This window comes from Vanacampus margaritifer, chromosome 11 (genome assembly GCF_051991255.1).
Source record: "Vanacampus margaritifer isolate UIUO_Vmar chromosome 11, RoL_Vmar_1.0, whole genome shotgun sequence".
Lineage (NCBI taxonomy): Eukaryota > Metazoa > Chordata > Actinopteri > Syngnathiformes > Syngnathidae > Vanacampus > Vanacampus margaritifer.
Window position 1 is genome coordinate 7,525,640 of NC_135442.1, and position 23,016 is coordinate 7,548,655.

A 23,016-nucleotide genomic window follows, 5' to 3' on the forward strand; every position below is an offset into this window, starting at 1 on the left:
TGAGACGCGTGGCCGTGCACGGAGGAGGAGGAGGAGGAGGAGGAGGTGCGAAGAAGAAGATTGGTGCCTATCAGCCCTCCAGTCGGCCGCGCTAATAAGGAGATAAGCGTTTCCGTGGCAGCTCGGTATGCATTTCTAAATTGAATAAGTGACTCTTTAGCAATGATTAAGAAAAAAAAAGTTGTGCAGTGGTGCTTCCCTGTGACCTCAAAACGGGCTGGAAATAATATGCGCGACATCATGTTAGATTAAATAGAGGTCACGCAGCAGTGCCTCAAAACGTTTGTATCTCAAATCATCTCATCCATTGAAATGAATGGCAATGAGTTCTGAAGTGTTCGGTTTAGGTGAACGGTATGGGATTTTTTTAATAGGTTTTAGGTGAACTAATGAATACACACTCACACGCACGCACATTCTCACCCACATACAATTTTTCTATTTTTTTATTTTTAACTCTTTCACTGCCACTGACGTTTAAAGACGTCAAGTAAAAACCTACGGAGGGCTGCCAATGACGTCAAAAGACGTCATCCAATTTTTTTATTTTTATTTTTTTTTTAAATGGGTGGGGGGAAGCCTTCCGCATCTGTGGTGAAAGTTTCAATTAGGTCTGTTGTGCCTAAGGACTATTTTTGGCCCCTAGAGGGCAGCGATGACTGTCTTTTGACAAGATCGGGTGGGCGTCAGTAGAGGCGGAGCTAGAGCGTCGAGCAGGAGATCAGAATGGAAAACAAAGGAAAAATGGCGACCGGTTGCGAGGAGCTCATGCCCGAGCCGTTTTTTTCAAAGACCAAAACCATCGACCAACGCTAAAAGAGCACATTGATGACAACGGTGATCAACGGTGATGACTCCGTGGATGGAAAGCATTGACGCGGCAGTAGGAGACGTGGGGGGGGAGCTAGATGGCTGAGGAGGAAGTGGTGCCCGTTTGCAAAGCAGCTTTACACTTACAAGACGAAAGGCATCGACCAACGCTCAAAGAGCACATTGATGACGACGATGATCATCATCGATGGTGATGATGGTGAATCCGAGCTTGACGGCGAAATTGGAACTGCTGACGCGGCGGCTATGACGGCGTCATAAACGCGCAGCACAACCGAGCACGCACAGGCGGACGTTCGATCGGACGACGGAGAGTGCCCCGAGTCCAATGCATATTCATCGGAGGAGTGTGTACAGTCTGCTACTTGCTATTTGTTCCCCGGAAAAAAAGGCGGTCAAGAAAGTGTAACATTTGCACGCGAAACGGACAAAGAGAAAGTAAACTGTTGTGCGAGTCCAGCGGCGTCTCCTTGCACGCAGGAGAGCGTTACAAAAAGAAAAACTGTATTTGAAACATCCACATAATTGTAAGTAGTACCACAGTTGCACACATTTGTAAATAGTTTGCGAAATTGTTTTGTCAAATTGTTACACTGTTGAATGGAAATAAACGTATTTTGCAATCAAAAAACACTTTTTCATTGTTGGTGAAAGCGTTTTACAGAAGTAAAGCACTATTTAGGTGTTTGTGGCATCATTCATGGACAAAAAGAAGTGTACAATTCACTAGAGTGCATGAAATAACATCGTTTCACAAAAAGCTCTTTTTCTCCGTTTTTTGTTTCAAAACAGAGAATTTCGGTGAAACTAACCATTTTCTATTGTTGATTACTGAAGAACGGAATAAGGTAGAAACAAACTTTTTTTTTTCTGATGAAAGATGAGAGTCCAATCTTTCATTAGTAGTATGTGTGTTTCCATAGTCCAAACACAACATTTTCTGTGGACCTTGAAAGATCAGTCAAAATACTTAAATCGGCTGGCACTGGCGACAACCCGTTTCTGAAAAAGAGCAATGATGATGACATGTCAAATCGGTAAAATTACTGAATGAACAATACTGAGCTCTACAGAAAGGGAAAAAAAAGAAATTAATGGCAATGACCCCAAAAAACAAAGGATGTTCCGCATCTGCTAGATTGCCCTTGGTTTTGAGTTTTCACACCTTTCCCAATGACCCAGAACTACATGTTAAGTTGACGCTCCCAGAGACAATTTCCCCATCACAACTAATTCAGGGGTTTGTAGCTGTCATTTCAAAAGCTCTGCCCTAATCCAACCTCAAACTCCAGCTGGCCGCATGCTTTTGAGGAAGGGAGCCGTGCCAGTGCTTTTTCAGTGGATCAACTTCACTGTTCCAGTGATTACCCCAGCTGACGGGGCGAGAGGTGGCATGCATCCTGGACTGCATGCCCATTGCCAACCAATCAAAGGCCTCTGATTATAAACATATGTTTTAGACAAGCTAGTCAATGTTTTATATACTAGCCATCTTGACTCAATACTGTCTGATTTTTATTATTTTTTTCAAAACTACTGTGACATCTCATCGGTTTGGTCACTTCAGTCAGGCGAGTTTCTGAAACCCCTGAAAATAGCGTCCATTAAGTCAATTCTAAAAAAGAGAAATTCCATCAACATTAGACTCATCTCGAACCTCTCCATCTTAGAAAGTAGTTTTTCATTAACCAACTTATTTAACTTAAATGGACTCTTAACAAATCAAATCAGGTTTCGGACTTTATCAGCTCTTATCAAAGTGTAAAATTATAGGTTGAACACCGATTTGGTAAAAATGCATGTCAGTTCTCGACTTATTGGATCTGAGTTGGGTCAAAAACTGGTTAGGACTCAATGGAAAAGTCCTTAAATGGTTCAGGTAATACATGGAGGAAAGTTGTTATTTTGTGACCATTGGAAGTTTTGAGTCTGATTGAATCACTATGATTTAAGGGGTCCCTCAAGGATCAATTCTTGAACTCCGTTTGTTCAGCGAGTACTGTATATTCTACCCTTGGGTCCAAATTTCCTTCAATTACACCAAAACAAAACTGATTAGTTTTGGCAACAAAGAAAAAGTGATTGCTTTTAGTAAACACCTACAGTTACCGTCTTTAAAAACTAAAATGCCAAGTCTGAACCTTGGTTGTGCTGATAGTAGACCTGATTAGGATAGATTTTCATACTCTCCTCCCCCTTTTCCTGCTAAGAAAATAGCTTGTTTTCCTCCTTTGATCATGTTTGAAGAACAAAGCAAAAGTTATTTATCTGGGCAGAGTGATGGATTATTACCTCCCCGGTTATTGCCTAATTCTCCCATGGTTTATATTCGTTTTGAATCACTTGCGCTACGTTGTAGAACACAAGCTTGAAGTATGGTGGCCCTAAAGGGTAAAAAGGTGAAATGGGGGAGCGCTAAAAGAGTCTACTGGTTTGAGAAAAAGTTTGCCCCAGGTGCTGGCAACCCACACTATCCCACCAACTCTTACTACTTTGAACGAGAGCCGTCTTCTTTCACTTTACTACCTATGTATATTCTTTCTTATACGGACATATTCTTCTTCTTAATAACTTATCTTATCTGCAGCCCAAAAGTAAAAAACAAACAAAAGAAACACTCAGTTAATGAGGAGTAGAGTTCTGGCTGTCCTAATGCACAAGCACCAGGATTACTAAAGAAAGGCAAAACTAAACCATTGATGCATATAACTTCTTCTCCACTCGATGATAGTTGCTTAGCACCGTTCAATGCAAATTAACACCACCTGCAGGACTGGAGTGGATCTTTATTGCTTTCTCTCACGTCAACTTTTATTAACTGCTTTTTTCCTCTTCCATGCATTATTACTAGAGGGGAGGACAAAACAACTCTGCCATCATTGTTTGGCCTTGAGTTGGTTCAGTAAGTCTTCCTTTTCAAAAAATTAAATAAAAGAGACAATTTCTCTTGTTTCTTTGAAACTTGGTGTTCTGTGAAGGAAAGTGAGTCTGTCGTGGCTTATGTAAGAAAACAAAATTTTGGTTATCATAAAAGACCCAATCTACAAATGTGTGTGTTGACAAATGTTGAAATGATGGTCTTCTGAACAAGAAATTCTTTGAGAAAATTTTCAAAAATGGATCATGGAAAATGGATAGATAACAAATGTTGCATGTTAAAATGTACATTTCAAACTGGCCACATTCACACTTTCATACAGGGAGAATTTAAAATCTCCGTAGATTAAAATTGTGTTTATGAAACAGTTGGAGAAAAACAAAGACTGAGCCAGATTACATAATGGTTGCTATAATATTATATTGAATGCATCCTAATTAGGACGTGGGAAACAGTGATTTAAAAAAAAAAAACAGTTGGCTCAATATCTTAAATTGGAGGTGTTGTGATACATTTCCCATCAATCTTTTAGCTCGGCTCACTGTGAGGGAGACACAGAGCGACCATCTGGATACACTGAAATATTCCCTGTGGGTTTGTGCTTTTTTCTTTCTTCTTTTCCAACTCTGCAACATAGTCGAGATTTTTATAGCTACAGTATATCCAAACAGGTCATCGTTATTGGCAGTGCGTTTGTGGCGCAATTCTCAATAGCGTGTATACAGAGACTCATTGAAGTGAAACTAAACAGGGCAGCTTGTGTCAAGCATGCTGTGTAATAAATATAGAAACCAGATCTATTAATAGAGACTAAAGAAAGAACATGGGTTACTAAAACAGGAATAACAATTTATTTTGGGGATAAGTAGAGGCTTGCTTCCATTCTGTTTGCTTTAGTGTCAATTCAAATATGTTGTCAACTTTCAAAAATATTTACTGTATTGTATGTTTTACTGCTTTCATTAACTTCCAACAGATGTGGCAAAAATACTCATTACCTTGTACTTAAATAGAAGTACAGATACTCAACTACCGCCCAAAAACTAAAACAAGTCAATGTTATTGCGCAACTCCTTTACTTAAGTAAAAGTAGACATGTACTAAAGTTCTAAAAATGTACCTAAAAATGTACTTATGTTACCGTGTAAAAATTAATATTTATTCTTGATTATATCCAGTACTTTTCCAAAAAGTTAGGTACCAATACCTGAAAAATCTGCAATAGATGGCACAGCCGAGCGGTTTTCCAAAGGGGGCACCTACAGAGGACTTAATAATAATAATGATAAAAAGTATTCATTTAAACCAGCTTTTCTCACTTCAGTTATATTAAATGTTACAATATGAATTCCCACTCTGGGGCAAGTCAACCCCAGAAAGATTTAAAGCTATCCTCTTATTCACATTTTTCCCCTATTCAGTCTTTAGGTTGAACTTTCTCCAAATGTTCTTTTTGTCTACTTCTTTTTCGCTAGGGCTCATTTCCATATGGGCAGATGCCCTTTCTGACTCCAACACTCCCAATTTAGCCAGGCATGGGACTAGCACTGACTTGGGTTGCCTTGCCTTCCCCAGAGGCTATGTTAAAAACATGAGCGGTACGGATGGGTGGACGGACTGACAGATGGATGGACAGATAGATGATGGATTTATATAAAATAGTTATGACGGGTGTTTTGGATTGGGCCTTGGCGTCATTGTGTTGTTATGGTCTTGCGTTTGTCACTCTTATATTGTCTAGTCACTCTTATTTTGCCGCTGCAGCGCAGTTGCTATGTCCCTTATGATGTGAAGTTGTCAGTTGATATACAGTTGCTATGCAGTTACTATGTTCCTTGTGATGAGATTGTCAGTTGTTATAAAGTTGCTATGGTCCTGTAATAGTCACTCTTATTTTCTTGAATTACTCTTATTTTGCAGTTGCTGTACAGTTGCTTTGTCCCTTATGATGATGTTGTCAGTTATTATGCAGCCACTATGGGCCTTTAATAGTCACTCTTGTTTTGTCTAGTCACTCTTATTTTGCCGCTGCAGCGCAGTTGCTAGGTCCCTTATGATGTGAAGTTGTCAGTTGATATACAGTTGCTATGCAGTTACTATGTTCCTTGTGATGAGATTGTCAGTTGTTATAAAGTTGCTATGGTCCTGTAATAGTCACTCTTATTTTCTTGAATTACACTTATTTTGCAGTTGCTGTACAGTTGCTTTGTGCCTTATGATGATGTTGTCAGTTATTATGCAGCCGCTATGGGCCTTTAATAGTCACTCTTGTTTTGTCTAGTCACTCTTATTTTGCCACTGCAGCGCAGTTGCTAGGTCCCTTATGATGTGAAGTTGTCAGTTGATATACAGTTGCTATGCAGTTACTATGTTCCTTGTGATGAGATTGTCAGTTGTTATAAAGTTGCTATGGTCCTGTAATAGTCACTCTTATTTTCTTGAATTACTCTTATTTTGCATTTGCTGTACAGTTGCTTTGTCCCTTATGATGATGTTGTCAGTTATTATGCAGCCACTATGGGCCTTTAATAGTCACTCTTGTTTTGTCTAGTCACTCTTATTTTGCCGCTGCAGCGCAGTTGCTAGGTCCCTTATGATGTGAAGTTGTCAGTTGATATACAGTTGCTATGCAGTTACTATGTTCCTTGTGATGAGATTGTCAGTTGTGTCAGTTGTTATAAAGTTGCTGTGGTCCTGTAATAGTCACTCTTATTTTCTTGAATTACACTTATTTTGCAGTTGCTGTACAGTTGCTTTGTCCCTTATGATGATGTTGTCAGTTATTATGCAGCCGCTATGGGCCTTTAATAGTCACTCTTGTTTTGTCTAGTCACTCTTATTTTGCTGCTGCAGCGCAGTTGCTAGGTCCCTTATGATGTGAAGTGCTCAGTTGATATACAGTTGCTATTCAGTTACTATGTTCCCTGTGATGAGGTTGTCATAAAGTTGCTATGGTCCTGTAATAGTCACTCTTATTTTCTTGAATGACTCTTATTTTGCAATTGCTGTGCAGATGCTTATGTTGATGAATTTGTCAGTTGTTATCCAGTTGCCAGGCTTTTCATTAACCGCCATTTTTCTCCCTAATTCCCAATAAAGAAAAACCTCAGGATTTGCTAAAGACATCAATTGTACCAAAATCAATAATGTTGGGTAAATACTACAGGGGATTTGTTGGTCTGATCCTTATGGATTGATGTTCATTTTGTTCAGTATGTCCTGTCAATTATGTACTGTTTGTTCACACACACACACACACAAAAAACTAAGCTCTTTAAATTAAATGTCTGACAGCTGGGCCTCTCAACAATAGTCAGATCATTCCACAGATGCTAAGATGATTTCAGCAATGCTGTTGGACTTGGGAATGGTCCGAGGATCCTGAGTTGTGCGTGGCACCATGGAAACAGAAGGGTATGACAACCAGCCAGTGAATTTTAATATCATTTCAATTGTTTTGTGCATCTTGTGTGCTTTAGCCCATTAAAAATGACACATTTCAGATCAGACAGAAACGTGAATTGGGATTCAATTAACCATTTGTAGATCCACAAACGTTTCTGTTTGAATTCTGACTGATTAGGGCTGCTTGACAGCAAATTCCCAGCGTGCCGTTTGTTGGCAACCTGCCTGTCTCCGAGCAGGGCAGCAAGCTGCTGTTTACCTTCGTTTAGTAGGTTGCTCCGTAAATATGCCCAACAGGCTGTAAATATATGGAAAAATCATCAGGTAATATTTCTCAACACAGCGTTCCAAAAATAAGACTTTTGTTTACTTATTATCGCCACTATGATTCCTCAACGGGAAATTCAATGTGCTCTCTGCTCTATATTTTTTTTGCATAGCACACAGAGAATCAGACCACACACGTGCAGGCATGAAGAAGAGTGATTGGGCAAGCAACCAGGCGCTACCACAGGAAATAAAGCAGCCTTTGAACAATACAATCAAAAGATCTACGGGAGTTTTGCTCTCCCCTAAGATGTAAGGCTTTCTTATACTGTCAAAGTGTATTTTCTTACCGAGTACGTTAGGTTTGTTCATGCATTTCATACGTGATCAATTATATTCAATGTAAGGTTGTATGGAGAGCATCATATTAATAGATTGAGAGTAGAGATTACAAACCGTGGGTGCAAATTGATAAATTGGGGGTACAGATGAATAAATTAAAGTTGCAGATTACTATATTGAGGGAACATATTCCTGTATTGAGGGAACGTATTACTAAATTGTGGGAGCAGATTAATAAATTGAAGATAGCGATTACAAACCAAGGATACAGATTGATAGATTGAGGTTACATATTACTAAAATGAGGGCGCAGATTAAAAAAGTGAGGGTAGAGATTACAAACCAAGGGTACACATTAATAAATTGAGAGTACAGATGTCTAAATTGGGGAATCAGATTACTGGACAAAAATAACAGATTACTAAATTGAGAGTATAGATTTGTAAATTAAGTGTACAGATTACAAAATTGATAACAGAAAATTTATATTATTTCTCTCATACCTTGGCACATGTTTTTGTTATTTAAAAAACAAATAATGGGAGGGGGGTTAGTGGATTTTCCATTCATTTGAATGGTGAAAGATAACTTGGCACCACTACACTTTAATTTGGCAAAATGTAATCAAAGTCCCAAATCCCATCTGTGGAAGATGTAGAGGCTGGGGAGTGGCTCTGCGTAATGTTATGCTGAGAGTTGACATCTCTTTCATTAATCAAGCTTTGTACTGAAAGTGCCGGATGCAAAGTCTGAGTTGACTGGATGCATGGAGTATAAGAAGAAGAAAAAAAAATCTTGTCTTAAAAAAAAAGTTGTTATGACACCCCTGCAGAGATGCCAGCCTCTAAAGTGTCACAACAAAGCTGTGGTGATGGCGATGACGTAACCTGCTCTATTGCCAGCGAGCGTGCGCTTGGTTCAAATGTGATCAAATGATGTGTCATATGTCATTGAGTGAATGAATCTCTTGAGCACAGAATCGTTAATTGTGTTCCCAAGACGTTCCTCGGTGCATCAAAGACGTAACGGTACAAACCAGCACCGATTTTGTGGATGAAGAATGTTCTAGTTTAAATGAACTGTAAAAAAAAAACAAAAAACAAAGCACTCATTTCACCTCCTACACAACGACCGATCAGGACCAACACAAATCCTTCGAACCAAATGTTCCGTCTATGGCGTGGGAACGGTAGCGCAAGGTAGACAGCGATGTGAAGAAATGCAGCTTGTGTAACAAATAAAATCTGCATCAGTGATTAGTCATTTATGACAGACAGATGGATGCTGCCACATATTTAATGTCATTGTGATGTCATTTTAGGTCAATCATTTCATAAAAACGGGTGCGCTTCTGTCTGCTGGCATTTTTATATCCTTACTGACATTCAGATACTTGCAGTTTAAAATTTCACAGTTGGACTACCGCAGTGATTCCCCACAAGGATGCCATGAGAGAGCATCATGTGTGGCACAGGAAAATATCAAATTTCATTTTGTTCATATTATTTTTATTTATTTTTTACAAATATGTGTATTCAATTTCACAGGCCCAAATTTCACACCGAGTAAGTAAATTGAAACGAGATCACTAGTATTTCAGTGTTTATACTTTTCATTGCATCGGTGATGTGCAGTGAGATTTTGAAAAAATAAATAAATAAATAGGACGCCATTGACTGAGCAACTGGTTGATTTGACTAAGCTTGTTACAGCCAACTTCAACCAGTAATATGTTTTATATTCCGCATCTCTGCTGAGTAAGATGTATTTTATTCATATTTGTTCTACTTCAGTCATGTTTTTAGATACATATTGATTCTGAACGGCTCCAGATGATGCGTGTAGCACAGCGTGCTGTTATATTGCATATATTGCATTTTGGATAGTATTGATGCCTCCCTGGCCGCAATATAGTGTTGAAGTGGATTAAGTCAAGTAAGTCCTTTACATTCAATGTTAAACCGGAAGGAGCGTTCTAGGTGAAATTAGGAACCTGTTGGAATGATAGATTCTTACCATTTGCGTGTTCATGCCGTTAATTATTAAAACATACAATGAAATCAGTGAATTCAGGCATTTTCTTTACATTTATTCACAAAATCGTGGACAGGAGAAATAGCAGCCACCCGCGCCATCTTGTCTCTCTCACTGTGAAGTTTCCACGCTCCGCCTGTGGGTAATATTCTCTTTGTCCCCCAACGTGACCTCCCAGAGTCACATGACTACGCCCGCATTTGTCACAATGATATGTCAATACAGTTGGCCAACCATGCTCCTCCCATCTGTCCTGTAGGAGAATCAACACCCTTTAAACATTTGAATTGTCACACAAAACTATACTGAGTAAATCAAAGAAATTTTGTTCAAATCTAAATAGTTATAACTAAATCAAAACAGTTACTGTATAATTAAATTGAAACAGAATATTTCCTTCAAACCTTAAAGTAAAGTTAGCAAGGATGGAAATAGACAGGATTTCAAGAGTAGTGCTGATTTTTTTTGGGGGAATGACCACATGTGTTGATTTGTTATAGGGTATGTGGGATTAAATTATTTTTGGAAGAGGAAGTTCATATTTCATACAGTTTAGGAGGATAGAAGGCGGTAGCGGTATGCCAGCCTGATCATCGACTGATGAATTGCCCTTCAACTGCACCTGCCTACTACTGCACATTTTCACTTCCTTCATATACTGTATGTTAAATGCATAGTTCTAATTACCCCTTTGGGGTTAATGAAAAATCTTAAATGTAATCGTGACATGCATTAGCTGATTAAGCTATGGCGCTTTCTGGCGCCGTTTCAACTTTCATACAAGGTGTGCATGTATTTGTGGGGCCTGCGAGATGCATGAGCTGGCTCTCGGTCGTGGAACGAAATACTGTAGTTGAAAGCTTTTTGAAACTATAAATTGCGCAAAACTTACAACAAATCGTAAAATGTATGAAATGATTAATTTCTCTGGCTTTGAAATGATTCCTGAATGTCTGAAAGTAGGAACAACTTTAACAACTGTCAAGGGTCAATAAAAAGTCAATAGTGACCTTGAAAACCACACTCAAGGTAAGATGGTCTTCATATCTCAGATCACTAGTCAGAAGTCCATATAGGCTTTTTTTTCCCCCCTTCAGGATATTGCTTCAATGTTTTCTTTCTGCTACATTCATTGTTGCATGCGCAGCCTTGTGCACCTCAGGGTGTTTTTGAAGCTGCTTTGTCATTTCTGAAATACACTAACAGACTTTCTCAAACTTTGTGTAGGGAGTTTTTATTTGGTTTCAGATGGTCAGAGTTTGATGCTCGAAGCTAATTTATTGATTGGCAAGCAGGCTAACGCTTTCTTGGCAGATGGATTTGTGACTTTTTAGTTGTATTCTTTGACATTTGTAAATGTACAGAATGTTAATTAAGCACATTGTTTATTTAAGGTTGAACTAAGTAAGCTTAAAGACCAAATGTGAAGTAAGGTTGGCCAACCATGTTTTTGAGTAATATTAATGGCTGAAACCATTTTAAGCATATTCTAGTTATTTTTTTAACGCAACCCTCGCAGGTTCTTGGTTTGACCCATAGCAACGCATATATACATACTGTACATGGTCTAACATATAACATGCAAACCTCCTCCTCTTCTTCCAACTCTTCAAAGACTTGGATCTACTCATTTTAAGATTGACATATTGCTTTCTGAATCCATTTTTGACTGACTTTGTATTCTTTCCGTCTTGAGCTCTGCCATTGTTGTCCCCGGTGTGACGTATCACTTCCGGATTTGTCGGTCGCCGGGCTCAAACTTCGGAAAAAATATTATTTTGTCAAATATACAAACTATATATATAAAAAAAAAAAATCACGCTTTATTTTTTGGACAATGTTGAATTACTTCACTTATGACTCTTTTTGGCATTTTATGAAATTACCTCACATTTGGTCTTTATAAGGCTATAACCCTCATTGTTCTCAGGTTCTGGGTTCAAATTTTCCAGGTATTACTCCAGCTTCCTCACATTCTGAAAATATACGTTAGCTACAATGAAGACAAAATCATCCGTGTCTCGTGTGAGCTTGGACACTTGTTTTTCTTTATGTGCTCTGCAGTTGGCTGCGGACCAGTTCAAAGTGAACCTTTTGCCCAAAGTCAGTTGGCTCCAGCTCACCCGTGACCCAAATGAGTGCAAGCACTATAAAAAAAGTTGATGGATGGAGTCTTTGCCAGCATCAGCCAGCTTTATCATCTTGGAGGCTTGAGCTTGGTCCCAGACTGTGACGTTATTGTATGCGAGTGCCACTGGTCGTAGAATCTCATCTCCACATCTCTGCATTGAGAATGCCTCGTTTTTCAAGCACCTGATTGTCAGCACCTGGAGGTAACCGGAAGCTCAAAACAATGAAACACACTAGAAACATTGGAATAAATCGCAAAGAAGACATGCACCACAGTCATCTGTTTTGCGGAACCATTCCGTAAAAGTACCTCCCTACGAGTTCTTAAGTGCAGCGCATGTGTTATAGGGAAGATGACCTAAAGATCTGGCGTACATAACATTGACTTTCCAAAAGACAAAACTATCGTAACTTCTGTCATCCATCTCAGTAGGCTGATTTTAATGTCTCACAACGCACGTAAAAAGTATAAAAAGCTATTTCGCCTCCAGACATCAACACAGACTAACTTGCAGTTTCCGTCAGCAGTTCTCAGTTAAATTGACCACCATGGGAAAATGAATTAAGAACATTTTGTTTACAGCCTCTATTACCATCGAAAACCTTTTTTTTTCAAGGATGTAAACAACCTCTTGCGCAGAGAGAGACTCTGAATAGTTTTCCTGCAAAAAAAAAAAGTGGAATCCTGAAGATTGCATTTGTCACGTTTTCCATGTGGAATGTGTAGCCATCGGCAAATTGTGATCACATGTTATGGTCCATTTGGTTAATTACGTCGGCCCTACCAAGAGAAAAAAAAAACATCTGGGTTGCCCATAAATTGAAGTGCCGTAAACCAAGCTTCAGTATATTTTCTATGACAGGTGCCCTCTTGTAAACAAGACAGGAACAGAAGAGGAAGTCGGGGCTGTGTGTGTCCTTGTAAGAAAACGAGGCTGTCATTAGAAGAAGCTTGTGGCGGATGAATGAGTCAAATATGGAAAACGGCAAATTAATCAACAGACTACATGTCTCAGATAGTGTCTCTGATTTGGATGATGGTGATAACGATGCGGGGAGTAACCTAGTATGTATGTGCTTTTTTTTTCCATGGTTGAATTGCATGAAAACTATCAATTGAATGACACGACCTTGGTTTGAAAAAAAAAAGTCTAGAATCGGTTTGTGCTCTTTCTATTCAACGCCCGTTGACCTAAGTGACGATTATCTGTAAAAGACCGTGAGTTGTCTAGCGCTAACCATTGTGCCATTATAGTTGATAATGAGCCATGAGACTAATTATACGCTGACTACTTATGAAAAGAGCGGCAGCTGGGAATGACACAAGAGTAGGGAAGAAGCTAACTGGATGACACAGATGAGGCAGTTGGAAGACAATCGGGTGCACACAAACACAAGATAAGCATTGACCCAAACCTATCCAGCTTGGAAATATGGCCTTAAAATGTAACCATTCTACCTGGAATATACTGTGGAAAACCTGTTAGAGAACGAGCAACCCATTGGAAGATAGAGTAGATTGTTTTGGTTATACGCCAAGACCTTGTGATGTGATGCACTGGGCTAGTGCATTTCTTCATTCTGAGGATTATCTCTGCTTCAGTTCCTTCCTGCAAGAGTCTCACAGCAGAAACAGACCTGTGATCTTTTCCGCTCTTAATACAAGCAGAGAAAAAGTAGCAAATGCAAAGCAATTACCACAAAGCTATATGACTCCAAACTTTACTCGCACACCAGGATAATCCTACTATATGTGAGGATGCTGCTTATGGATTTCAGTTCTGCATTTCCACACAATTGTACCCATAAACTGGTTAGAAACCTGGGTATCATGAGGGACTTCCTCAGCAACAGACTCCAGAATATCAGGATGTAAACAACACCTCTTCCACTCACTCTAAACACGGGGACACCTCAGGGATGCATCTTCGGTACTCTCGCTTTGTTCATTATTTTTTACGACACACCATTGTCGGACTGATCAACCTACAGACATGAGGTCCAGTGTCCCAGGACCTAAATACAGCCAATATGAAGATTATTGTGGACTGAGTACACCACCCTCCATATCGATGGAGAAGTGTTAAACTCAGAGTTCACATCTTGGCAACCCTCTTTACCTGCAAGAGCATGTTGAAAACCATATTGATTTAGAATGACATTAGAGTAGGGTAGATGAGAACAAAAGGTCTTTTCACGGCATTCTATGACTATCAGGAAATGTCTAAAAACTAAACAATGAAATATGTCATATTTTCCATAATGTTGCAAACATAAAGCATAACAAACAAAATATTAAGCCAATCAATTTGCAACCGATGGAACGTGTCGACATTTTCATTCAGTAACTTTACTGTCAAGGCACTTCCATTATGTCATTGCAGAGACCTTAGAGTTGTCAGCGCATTACCTCCCGGATGCTTTAGGTTTTTCAAATCAACTCACTGCCTGGCCTTGTGTTCATTCTCCCATGTGCATCTCATCAATTTATCACCCTTGTCCGTCCTAATCCTTTTCTTTGCTCTGCCAATCAACGCCCTGCTATTCTTCGTGTTACTCCACTTGTATCACATTACTTTATCAGTCCTGTCTGGCCTGTTTTCTTTAATACACTGCCTGCCCTTGTACTTTCAAAACAATACCATCAACAACTAACCAGTCTTTCTTGGCTGTTCGCTTCGTTTTCACAGTTAATTGATTACCGACCATTTCTCATGTCCTTCTACCGTGTGTTTGTTGCATTAGCTTATCAGTTCCGCCTGCCCTTAGGTTCTCCCATCAAATCCTCAGTTTTGCAATCAACTGCAGAAAGTTTTTTCCACTGGTTTCACTTTAGCTTCAGTCTTACCGACCTACCCCTAGGTTCTCCTTACTTTTTTGGGGGGGTGAAAAATGTTGAATTGTGGGAAAACACTGAACGTTAAGAACGAGAAAAGTAATAGCCCGCGAAGTGTGAATCTTTGGAAAATGTTGAAGTTGGAATGGTTTGATTTGTATGAGAATTGTAGAAGTAGTTGAAGGACAAACAACGGCTGAATAAAAAAATATAATCATACAATAATCAAACTCTTCACTCTTGGATGTACCATTGCCTTTGTTTCCTAAAGTGTGGTCAACAAAAAGCAATTTATCTTGAGTTTAACGTGTGTGTGTGCCTGCGTGCGCGTGCATGTGTACTCCAGTTGACCAACAAACACGCTTCTATTTTACGTCACAATCACAGAGTCCATGGCTCAGTCAAACTTGGTGTTGACCATATACATATATATTGGTGGTTGTAAAAGTTGAACAGATAACAGAGGGTAAAATCACTCTTACCATCCGTCACACCAAAAGATAATCTCTCAAGATAGTCTTTTAAAACGATATCGCACTGAGGGGTGAACTACTGAATGCCCGCTCCTATCAGGGTTCATCAGGGTTCGTTCAAGTTTACAAATGTTCGCGAGCTAACATTTAGCTAACATTTAGCGAACGTTTGCGAACTTGAACAAACCCTGACATGAAATCAACATTCCCAAGCGTTGTTTAGAGATATCCGGCAAACCATCCTTTACTGACTTAGGTTGGAAAATAACAAGATATTCAGATTTGGCCCAATTGTAGAGAGACAGAGACGTTGTTTTGCACCCACGTGGGCCGGGCTTTTGCTGACTTGAGGGAAACTCTTCAAATTAGGCCCCCTTTAGTTAATCTACTAACTATAACGGCATATTAGGGTCAGGGTAGTGAGAAAGAAAAAAAAAACAAACAAGACAAGACGAAGTTTAAAGACGAGATTTGAAGTCATCATTGCGATGAAAATTGATGAAAGAATCGTGAAATAGAACGTCTGTTGCAGCATTAAAGTCAACCGGTCACGTTGAGCTCGGTTGTGACCCTGACGTGTCCGTTAAATCTCAACATGCAGACTCTAAATCTCATCATAACGACTTCAGTTCTCATCATGACAACTTTTAAATCTCGCCTTTTCTTGGATTTTTATCCCGCTGGGTGACCCTAATACACCGTCGCACCTATAGGTATATCCATCTATATCCTCCTACCCGTATTCCATTAGTCCTGCCTGCACTCTTTTCTTTGTGACACATAGCCTCCTTTTATGTTCTACCGTGTCAAAAGTTTGTTCCTTTTTTTTTTGTGCCTCAGCCAATGGACTCTCCAGCAATCCTCGTCGCATTTCAGGCCCCGACTCGCCCTTTTGTTTCCCCATAGTTCTTAAGTGGAAGTTAGTTCTGTTGTAATTCATTTCCATTGTTCCTGTCTTTCTTGAACCAACTTTTATTTCTTTCTGCCAACCTCGGAGGAATTCAAGTTCCCTTTGTTTATCCTCCTGTACTCATTAAAAAAAAAAAAAAAAAAAAGGAGTTATTCAGTTCCTGCCTGCAAGTTGCTTTTTTTCTGTTTGTAGGTTTATCCGCCTCCAGCCATATAAACAACTCTACTAAAAATTACTTTGGCTAAAACATACACACAAGCATGAAATACAAAACACCAAATAAAGAAGCTCTATAGCTCTTGTCAGAACCACCATTCTGTAAACATACTTTGTCATAAAGCTAGCACCCACCTCATTATAAATTAATTTATAATTATATATTATAAAACTGACTGGGCTACTCAGTGCCTCATGCGAGGATATTAAATGTTAGTGATAATAAGAACACATACTTTCTCCATTAAAATGAATAGGAATGTTTCCAACATGTTTTAATTACAAAAATAACACTTTACAGTATTACACTTTTTTTTTTTTTTTAATGTACAGCGATAACTTAATTAAACTGAATTTAAAGAATGAAATCGTTTATGCATCATATTGTCATTCTTCCATGCCTATTGATTTTGCTTCTTTTTGTGCGTGCATTGGCCACCAGGGGGCAGTATAATGCACACATTCAAAATATCTAAAGATGAGTTTCACAACTAAGTGACCCAACTTAACTGTGGTGATATTTGTTGTTTTTTTCGTTTAGTTTTTTGTTTGTCCTTTGCTTAAAGAGTTATAACTGCCGCAACATTGATGCTCGTTTCATCTCCAAAACATATCATTCGGACTACTCGTGAATTAGTTATGTGAATTAAACGGTTTACGCTAATCGGCACATGGCGTATTTTTTTGCTCATCAATTTAAAGAAATGTTGCCCGATATGGGGGCCTGTTATGTGTGAAAAAGGTTCACGGGTTAATCATATTGTGTTTGGATTTTGCTCCACAGCCAGATGGACTCAAGCAGATGGTAGAAGCTTTCAATGGATGTTGGAATGATGCAGCGTGGCACAGCAGAAGGACGTATGCTGCCGTATCCGAATCGAGTCGCTCCTTGTGGAGCAATGACGGTAGGTTGGGTGGAGGGTGGGGGGTCTATGGGGTGCTGTGTTCTCTGTCCATGCTGCTGGAACATGCCCTCAAACATTGTTTTTTTGGCTAGAGGCAAAAAGACAGGTTTTTATAAATTTACATTTACCCCCCAACATAACGTTGAATTTATTAAAGTGAATATACGGAAATGAAGAGCATTGCCCTGTAGAATCGTCGCTGTAGAAGGAAATTAAATCTATCAAGTGGCATAACTTGTTCAAGTGGACGGCACTCCCAGCATCTAATTAGGAAACGCCAAAGTGGAGCCCACTAATTGAGGAAATGTAAGCTCATAATTACATTTCAAACATATCGTTGCTTTTACTGTAAATAATGATAATAAAAATGCAGCTTACAAGGTCTTCTGACTATCTTGGCAGCTGAGTCATAAACATGTTATTGTTTACGATCACTTGGAAACATATAACCGTGTATAACCTTGGGTAATGGGCCATATGCCGCCAAAGTCTAAAGGCAAATAAATACATTATTATCTGATTACTTGTTGCAGCCTTTTCAGGTAAATTTATATTTCATTGGTTTCATAAATACCAATTACCCCACCAGAATATATATGATTAATGTACTAGTATATTGCATACCGTAATAGGAAGGTTGTTGTTGTCGCACGGATATTATAATTAAAGTACTTTGCTAAAGTATATTTTTAATATGTAATGGTCCGATGACTTTTACTTTTAATCCCTACATTTGACAACAGATGCCAATCTTGTCACTTTATAAAAATAGTCTTTTTTTTTTCACCTGTCGTGTATTCCATTTTATACAGATTGAAAATATGAACCGGTTTAAACCGAAAACTAGTATGACGAGAAGTCCTGTTTCCCATTTTTGAGCCTTAGGTCCCTCTACCTGGTGGATTTCGCCAACCCCAATGTTTTGTCCCGATATTAATGAAGGTCCCGTCTCGCCATCCCGTTTTTTTTTTTTTGGGCCATGTGTATGTTAATCCCACAGTTGTCATAGCGATTCATATGTTAAAAAGATTCATACTGTTCAGCTTTCAATTGCTGCCAAGACCGAGCAAAAAAAAGTTGGATAATGGTGAGTGCATTGTTTTGTTTATAGCTGTTGAACTGTCAACCAAGTTAGCATTTAGCATTAGCTTTTTTTCCCACCTAAAAGAAATTCAAGTAGTCCAATGTAGCTGCTGCCTCAACGTCTGTGAGATCGTCTCCAGCCAATCAAGTCCCTGCCACTCCTCAACTTCTCCAAACTCTATCTCTTTAATTGATCTGTCCTAACAGCTCTGTTGCCTTTTCTTCCCATCCAATCAGCTTCTTTGCCAGTCAGTGTGTTCCTCCACCTGGATCGCATTAGCTTATCAGCCCCTATCTGTCTCTTCCTTTGCTTTTCTCAGCCAATAAAATAGCGCGACTTCTCCTGTTCTGCCGCTCATATTAGCGCATCAGTCCTGTCTGTCTTATTGTAGTGCCGCTTAATTTCCCTAGTTGTAAAGTGCTTGTGTGTTTTGTTTATCTTGACTCAGGTGTATGACAGCAGTCCCTCACAAAGAGAGCGTAATAATAATTCATCTTCATATCCGTCCGTCTTCTCCGCAAGTGTGAAAGTCTCACAACGGCAGGCAAACGACACCTTAAAACTGCTTAAAGGATGTTTGTGAGAAGTGTTGCTTGGAATGACAACTTGTATTTAATTTCCGCTCCTTGCTGATTCATTTTCGCTGTTTCAAAACAACACCTTAAGTACAACAGCAGCTGGACATTTGCATACTTGGTGGATGCTACACCGTGTGGCAAATACAATGAATTTACTAATCTGACTTATCTCGGCACAGCAACGTCTTCCTTTGCGTTGTTCGACAAACACCTTGAAAACGGAAACATTACCACCTTGTGACAATTGACATGCAGTGAGAAGGTGGCGAAGCTGGATGAAAATGCCACATTTTGACGAGACTGTCATGTAGAGTGAGGATACAGTGGCGAGCGCATATGCAGACATGCCCAACGGGGACATCATCAAAACAGCCTCTAGAAGTTCTCCACCTTCATACATAATGTATACTTCACGGCGACATCTTAATCTTTCCGAGACAGTTTTGTAACTCCCGCGCACACACACACACGCGCGGGAGCCTCTAAAGTTGAATGTTCCTGAAATCGAAAGAAGAAATAATCATTAATAAATTGAAATGCTAAACATAATGACATAATATTGTATTTACCTTCAATATTAAACAAATGAGAATTAATTTAAAGAACGACCTATATACCTCAATAGCATTTTTCCTTAAAATGGACATTTTCTATCTTTTTTTTTCATTTGTTCATAAAATACACATTTTGTATAGAACACACAATAAAATTAATTTAAATCAATTTAAATTAATTTAAATTAATTTTGCAAAATAATATTTTTTTAAAAAATAATTTAATAATTTAATAATTTAATAATTTAATAATTTAATAATTTAATAATTTAATAATTTAATAATTTAATAATTTGTGTAGTGGTCAGAATAAGTCCCAATCAAAATATGTGGTTATACAACATCGTACAACCCGATATTGGTATCGGCTGCAGTTGCTAGTACCCGATACCTTGAAATAAGGCCGGTATCAGCCGGATACCGATATATGGCATCGGTACTCGCCCGCGCCTTTTCAAAATAATAGTAAAAGTTGAAGAACAGATGCACTATGTAGAAAAGTCAGCTTTGTTGAGTCTTATGTGAATAGACTCCGCTTTCGTGGGCGAGCACACATTTTACACATTTCTTTTTACTCTTATGTGTCAGTTAAAAATACTGCAAAGTGGAATGCATAATGCTAGTTGACTTGCATATAAAACATTGTTTTGTTTCGTGTACTGTTGTTCAGGTGGAGGGTGCAATTACATTGTTGAAATTAGCTACAATGTCTAGTACGTAGTTGCGGTAAGTGGACAACATTTCTTCAATCAAAGTCAAGGTAGTGTTATGCTACTTTCTGCTTGGAGTTGTGATTGGTTCACAATAAATGATAGAATTTATTCAAAAATTCTGATCATGTATGTGACTTGAACTTTGCGACAAACTTTCTGATCTTAAAAGCAATTCAGGCCGGAAGAATGAATCACATTTTCTGTTTTTAATCAGAAAGGGAATGATGCCCCGCAGCCTTGTATATCTGTATTGAAAACGCATAATGAATACAGGAAGTTTGACACAGAATGAAAAAAATATTTTCAAATCTGGTTTTGAAGTGAAAATGCTGAAAGTGTATTTTTAAAGAATGAAACCTTAAAAAAAAAAAAAACATTTGCGGCCACTTTTAGAGCAAATGAGCGATTCTTCTTGTAGACTTTCCTAAATACAACTCAAGAAGGTTTTGCCAATAATACTGTATGTGACTAATATGATTGTGATATGTCCAAAATGATAATGAAATGTGTCACACCTCAACATTCACATTGGAGGTTAGCTGAGGTGACCGTTGAAAACTTCTGGCGTTCTTTTTTTTTTTTTTTTTTGCACTTTGAGTCCACCTCATCAAGGCAAATTAGCCTCATTTCGAGTCCTTCGCTCTGATATGCGAAGTCTATTCCATCCTTTTACTTTGATGTGACTATTTCATCTCTCATCTTTAACGCAACCGAAAAGCGACTCAAATACACGGAAAAACTTCTCGTTTCATCAGTCGAAGCGCATTCATATTTATGATTCTTTTCTTCATATGTTATGTCACGTTAATCGTGTCTGTTCCTCGGGAGCTGACTCACTCTTCCTTTCACACGTTTATACCCACAGAGCATGTGGGTGCTCATCAGTGTACTACTGCTATCCTCTTTTCATTGAATCTGCCCTTGTGGTGCCTTCAAAGATGGTCTTGGACTTTGATAACGCACAAGTCAATTGGCCCCACTAACTGCATCTACATTATACAAGCGCATTATAAAAATAAAAAAAAAACAGCAATTCCGAGATACAAAAAAACAGCGATGCATTCAACCGTCTTTTTATCAGCACAAAGAAAACAACCTAATTAAATATTCAAGACTTCAATCTCATCATTGTCTTTAGATTCCAAGTAAATAGTTCCCTGCTTTTGTGTCCTGAAGCACTTGTTGTCGCTATGTGTTGTCCTGGATATTGTCTTGAGACAAATGTTCCTCTGCTTTTCTGTCCTAGAGCAACTTTCTGCAAAGTCTCAGAAAAAGCGAATTTCTCCCTCGGACCGCACCTAGACCAGTCCTATGTGACATGAGGGATTTAGTAATGAGGTTTGGCCACATTTTGCCACAAGATGGCTTCGATGATACCTTCTGCATGTCAGGATCTCAGTATTGACAATGCAGTTGTTAGAAATGTAATAATTTCAAAACATGGTATTTCAAACGTCGATGGATTTTGAAGACAAATAGGAGCGTAAAATTCCCATTAAATGACTGGGAATATTTAAAAAAAAAAAATACTCACGATACAAACAAATGCAATAAACTGGAATCAGTGACTACGTTTACATGCAGTCAATAACCCTTTCAAAATAAAAAAATAAAATAAAAATAATAATAAAAAACCCGAACATACCCTTATTTGCGTTTTTAAAATCCGGATAAAACCTCAGTTAGCCCTTTTCCAAATTGAATACTTGGTAGTATTAATGAGCATCGGGATACCTTCATTGAACAGAACATTTGTTCGTGTTCTGCGCATGTTCTATCCGTAAGGAATCTTGGCCTTTATGCTGCATTCGAGGATATATCCGAGTTGGTTTTTCCCAGTTCCGACCTGAAAGCGTTCGAGGCGAAAGTAAACAACCAAAATGGGCGGATAGTGATAAATTGTTTTATATTTTGGTCCTCAAAACTCATTTTGACCTCCAGCAAACTTGCCTTCTCGCCATTTTGCTTCATTTATTGCTTTTATCTTATTTCATAAGCATTCCATACAGTTGGCACGTACGTTGTGTTACGTGGAGTTATGTCGAATATTTATGAATTAAGAAAGCTATCTAGTGTTATACTCGAGTAAATTGTGTTTTATCATTCACGGTCTGTGTTTCCAAAGGGGTCGCCATTGTAGAGGGACGTCACATTTCCGTGTTCAACGGTGCGTTCCCGTACACACTTCCTGGTTTGAACTCGGAAAAAGTCCCGACTTCTGACCATCCTCGAATGCAGCATTAGAGTGCCTGTTTGTGCGGCGGCCATCTTACGTTGCCAACTGCTAAGCCAGATTTCTCTGCGGCCTTTCGACATTATAAAAACCGACTTCTTTATTAGGATCTTTTATTAACTGTAGAAAGTTAAAAGCAAAAACGACATCTATTTGTGTAATGATGTCTGTGTGTTGCGGTTTTGATCGGGATGTAACCGGGTCGTCCCGAATGTTTCAGAAACCGTCATTTTGACTTTAACCCGAATATTGACTGCATGTAAACATAGTCCGTTAACAAGTTCATGCAGCCGTTTTTGCCCAATATTTCGAACCAAGAAGCCATCGGAAACAACGCCCGGGAGGAAGTAATAATCATTCTTATCATCTCTGCAGCTGGCTTGCTAGGAAAACATTATACTCCAATCTCGCCATTGTCTGACGGCAGCAACAGAGGATATGCAAATGAGAGTCTGACTTGGGCTGCATGGAAAGCACAGCCTAAGTCAGAGCAGAGAGCAGGATGTGTGTGAATGCACAATTATGGCCCGCAGCACACTGGGACTTTGTCGCAGTAAAGATGACAACCGACTTGTCTCACTTGCCACCGACGATTAACGGCATATCTGCTGGCAGCATTTCAACACT

The 23,016-nt window shown here is 38.9% G+C and overlaps 1 protein-coding gene across 4 annotated transcripts in view; it reads left to right on the forward strand.

Moving 5' to 3' along the window:
* pou1f1 (POU class 1 homeobox 1) overlaps positions 1-23,016 on the forward strand; it is a 76,559-nt gene that overhangs the window by 25,387 nt on the left and 28,156 nt on the right. For 3 of the 4 annotated variants that reach the window (XM_077579096.1, XM_077579100.1, XM_077579097.1), the window contains exon 4: positions 17,107-17,227. In XM_077579096.1, the coding sequence (XP_077435222.1) occupies positions 17,107-17,227 (121 nt within the window). Of the gene's footprint in view, positions 1-22; positions 126-17,106; positions 17,228-23,016 lie in introns of those variants that run through there. The other variant, XM_077579099.1, reaches the window with a different exon arrangement.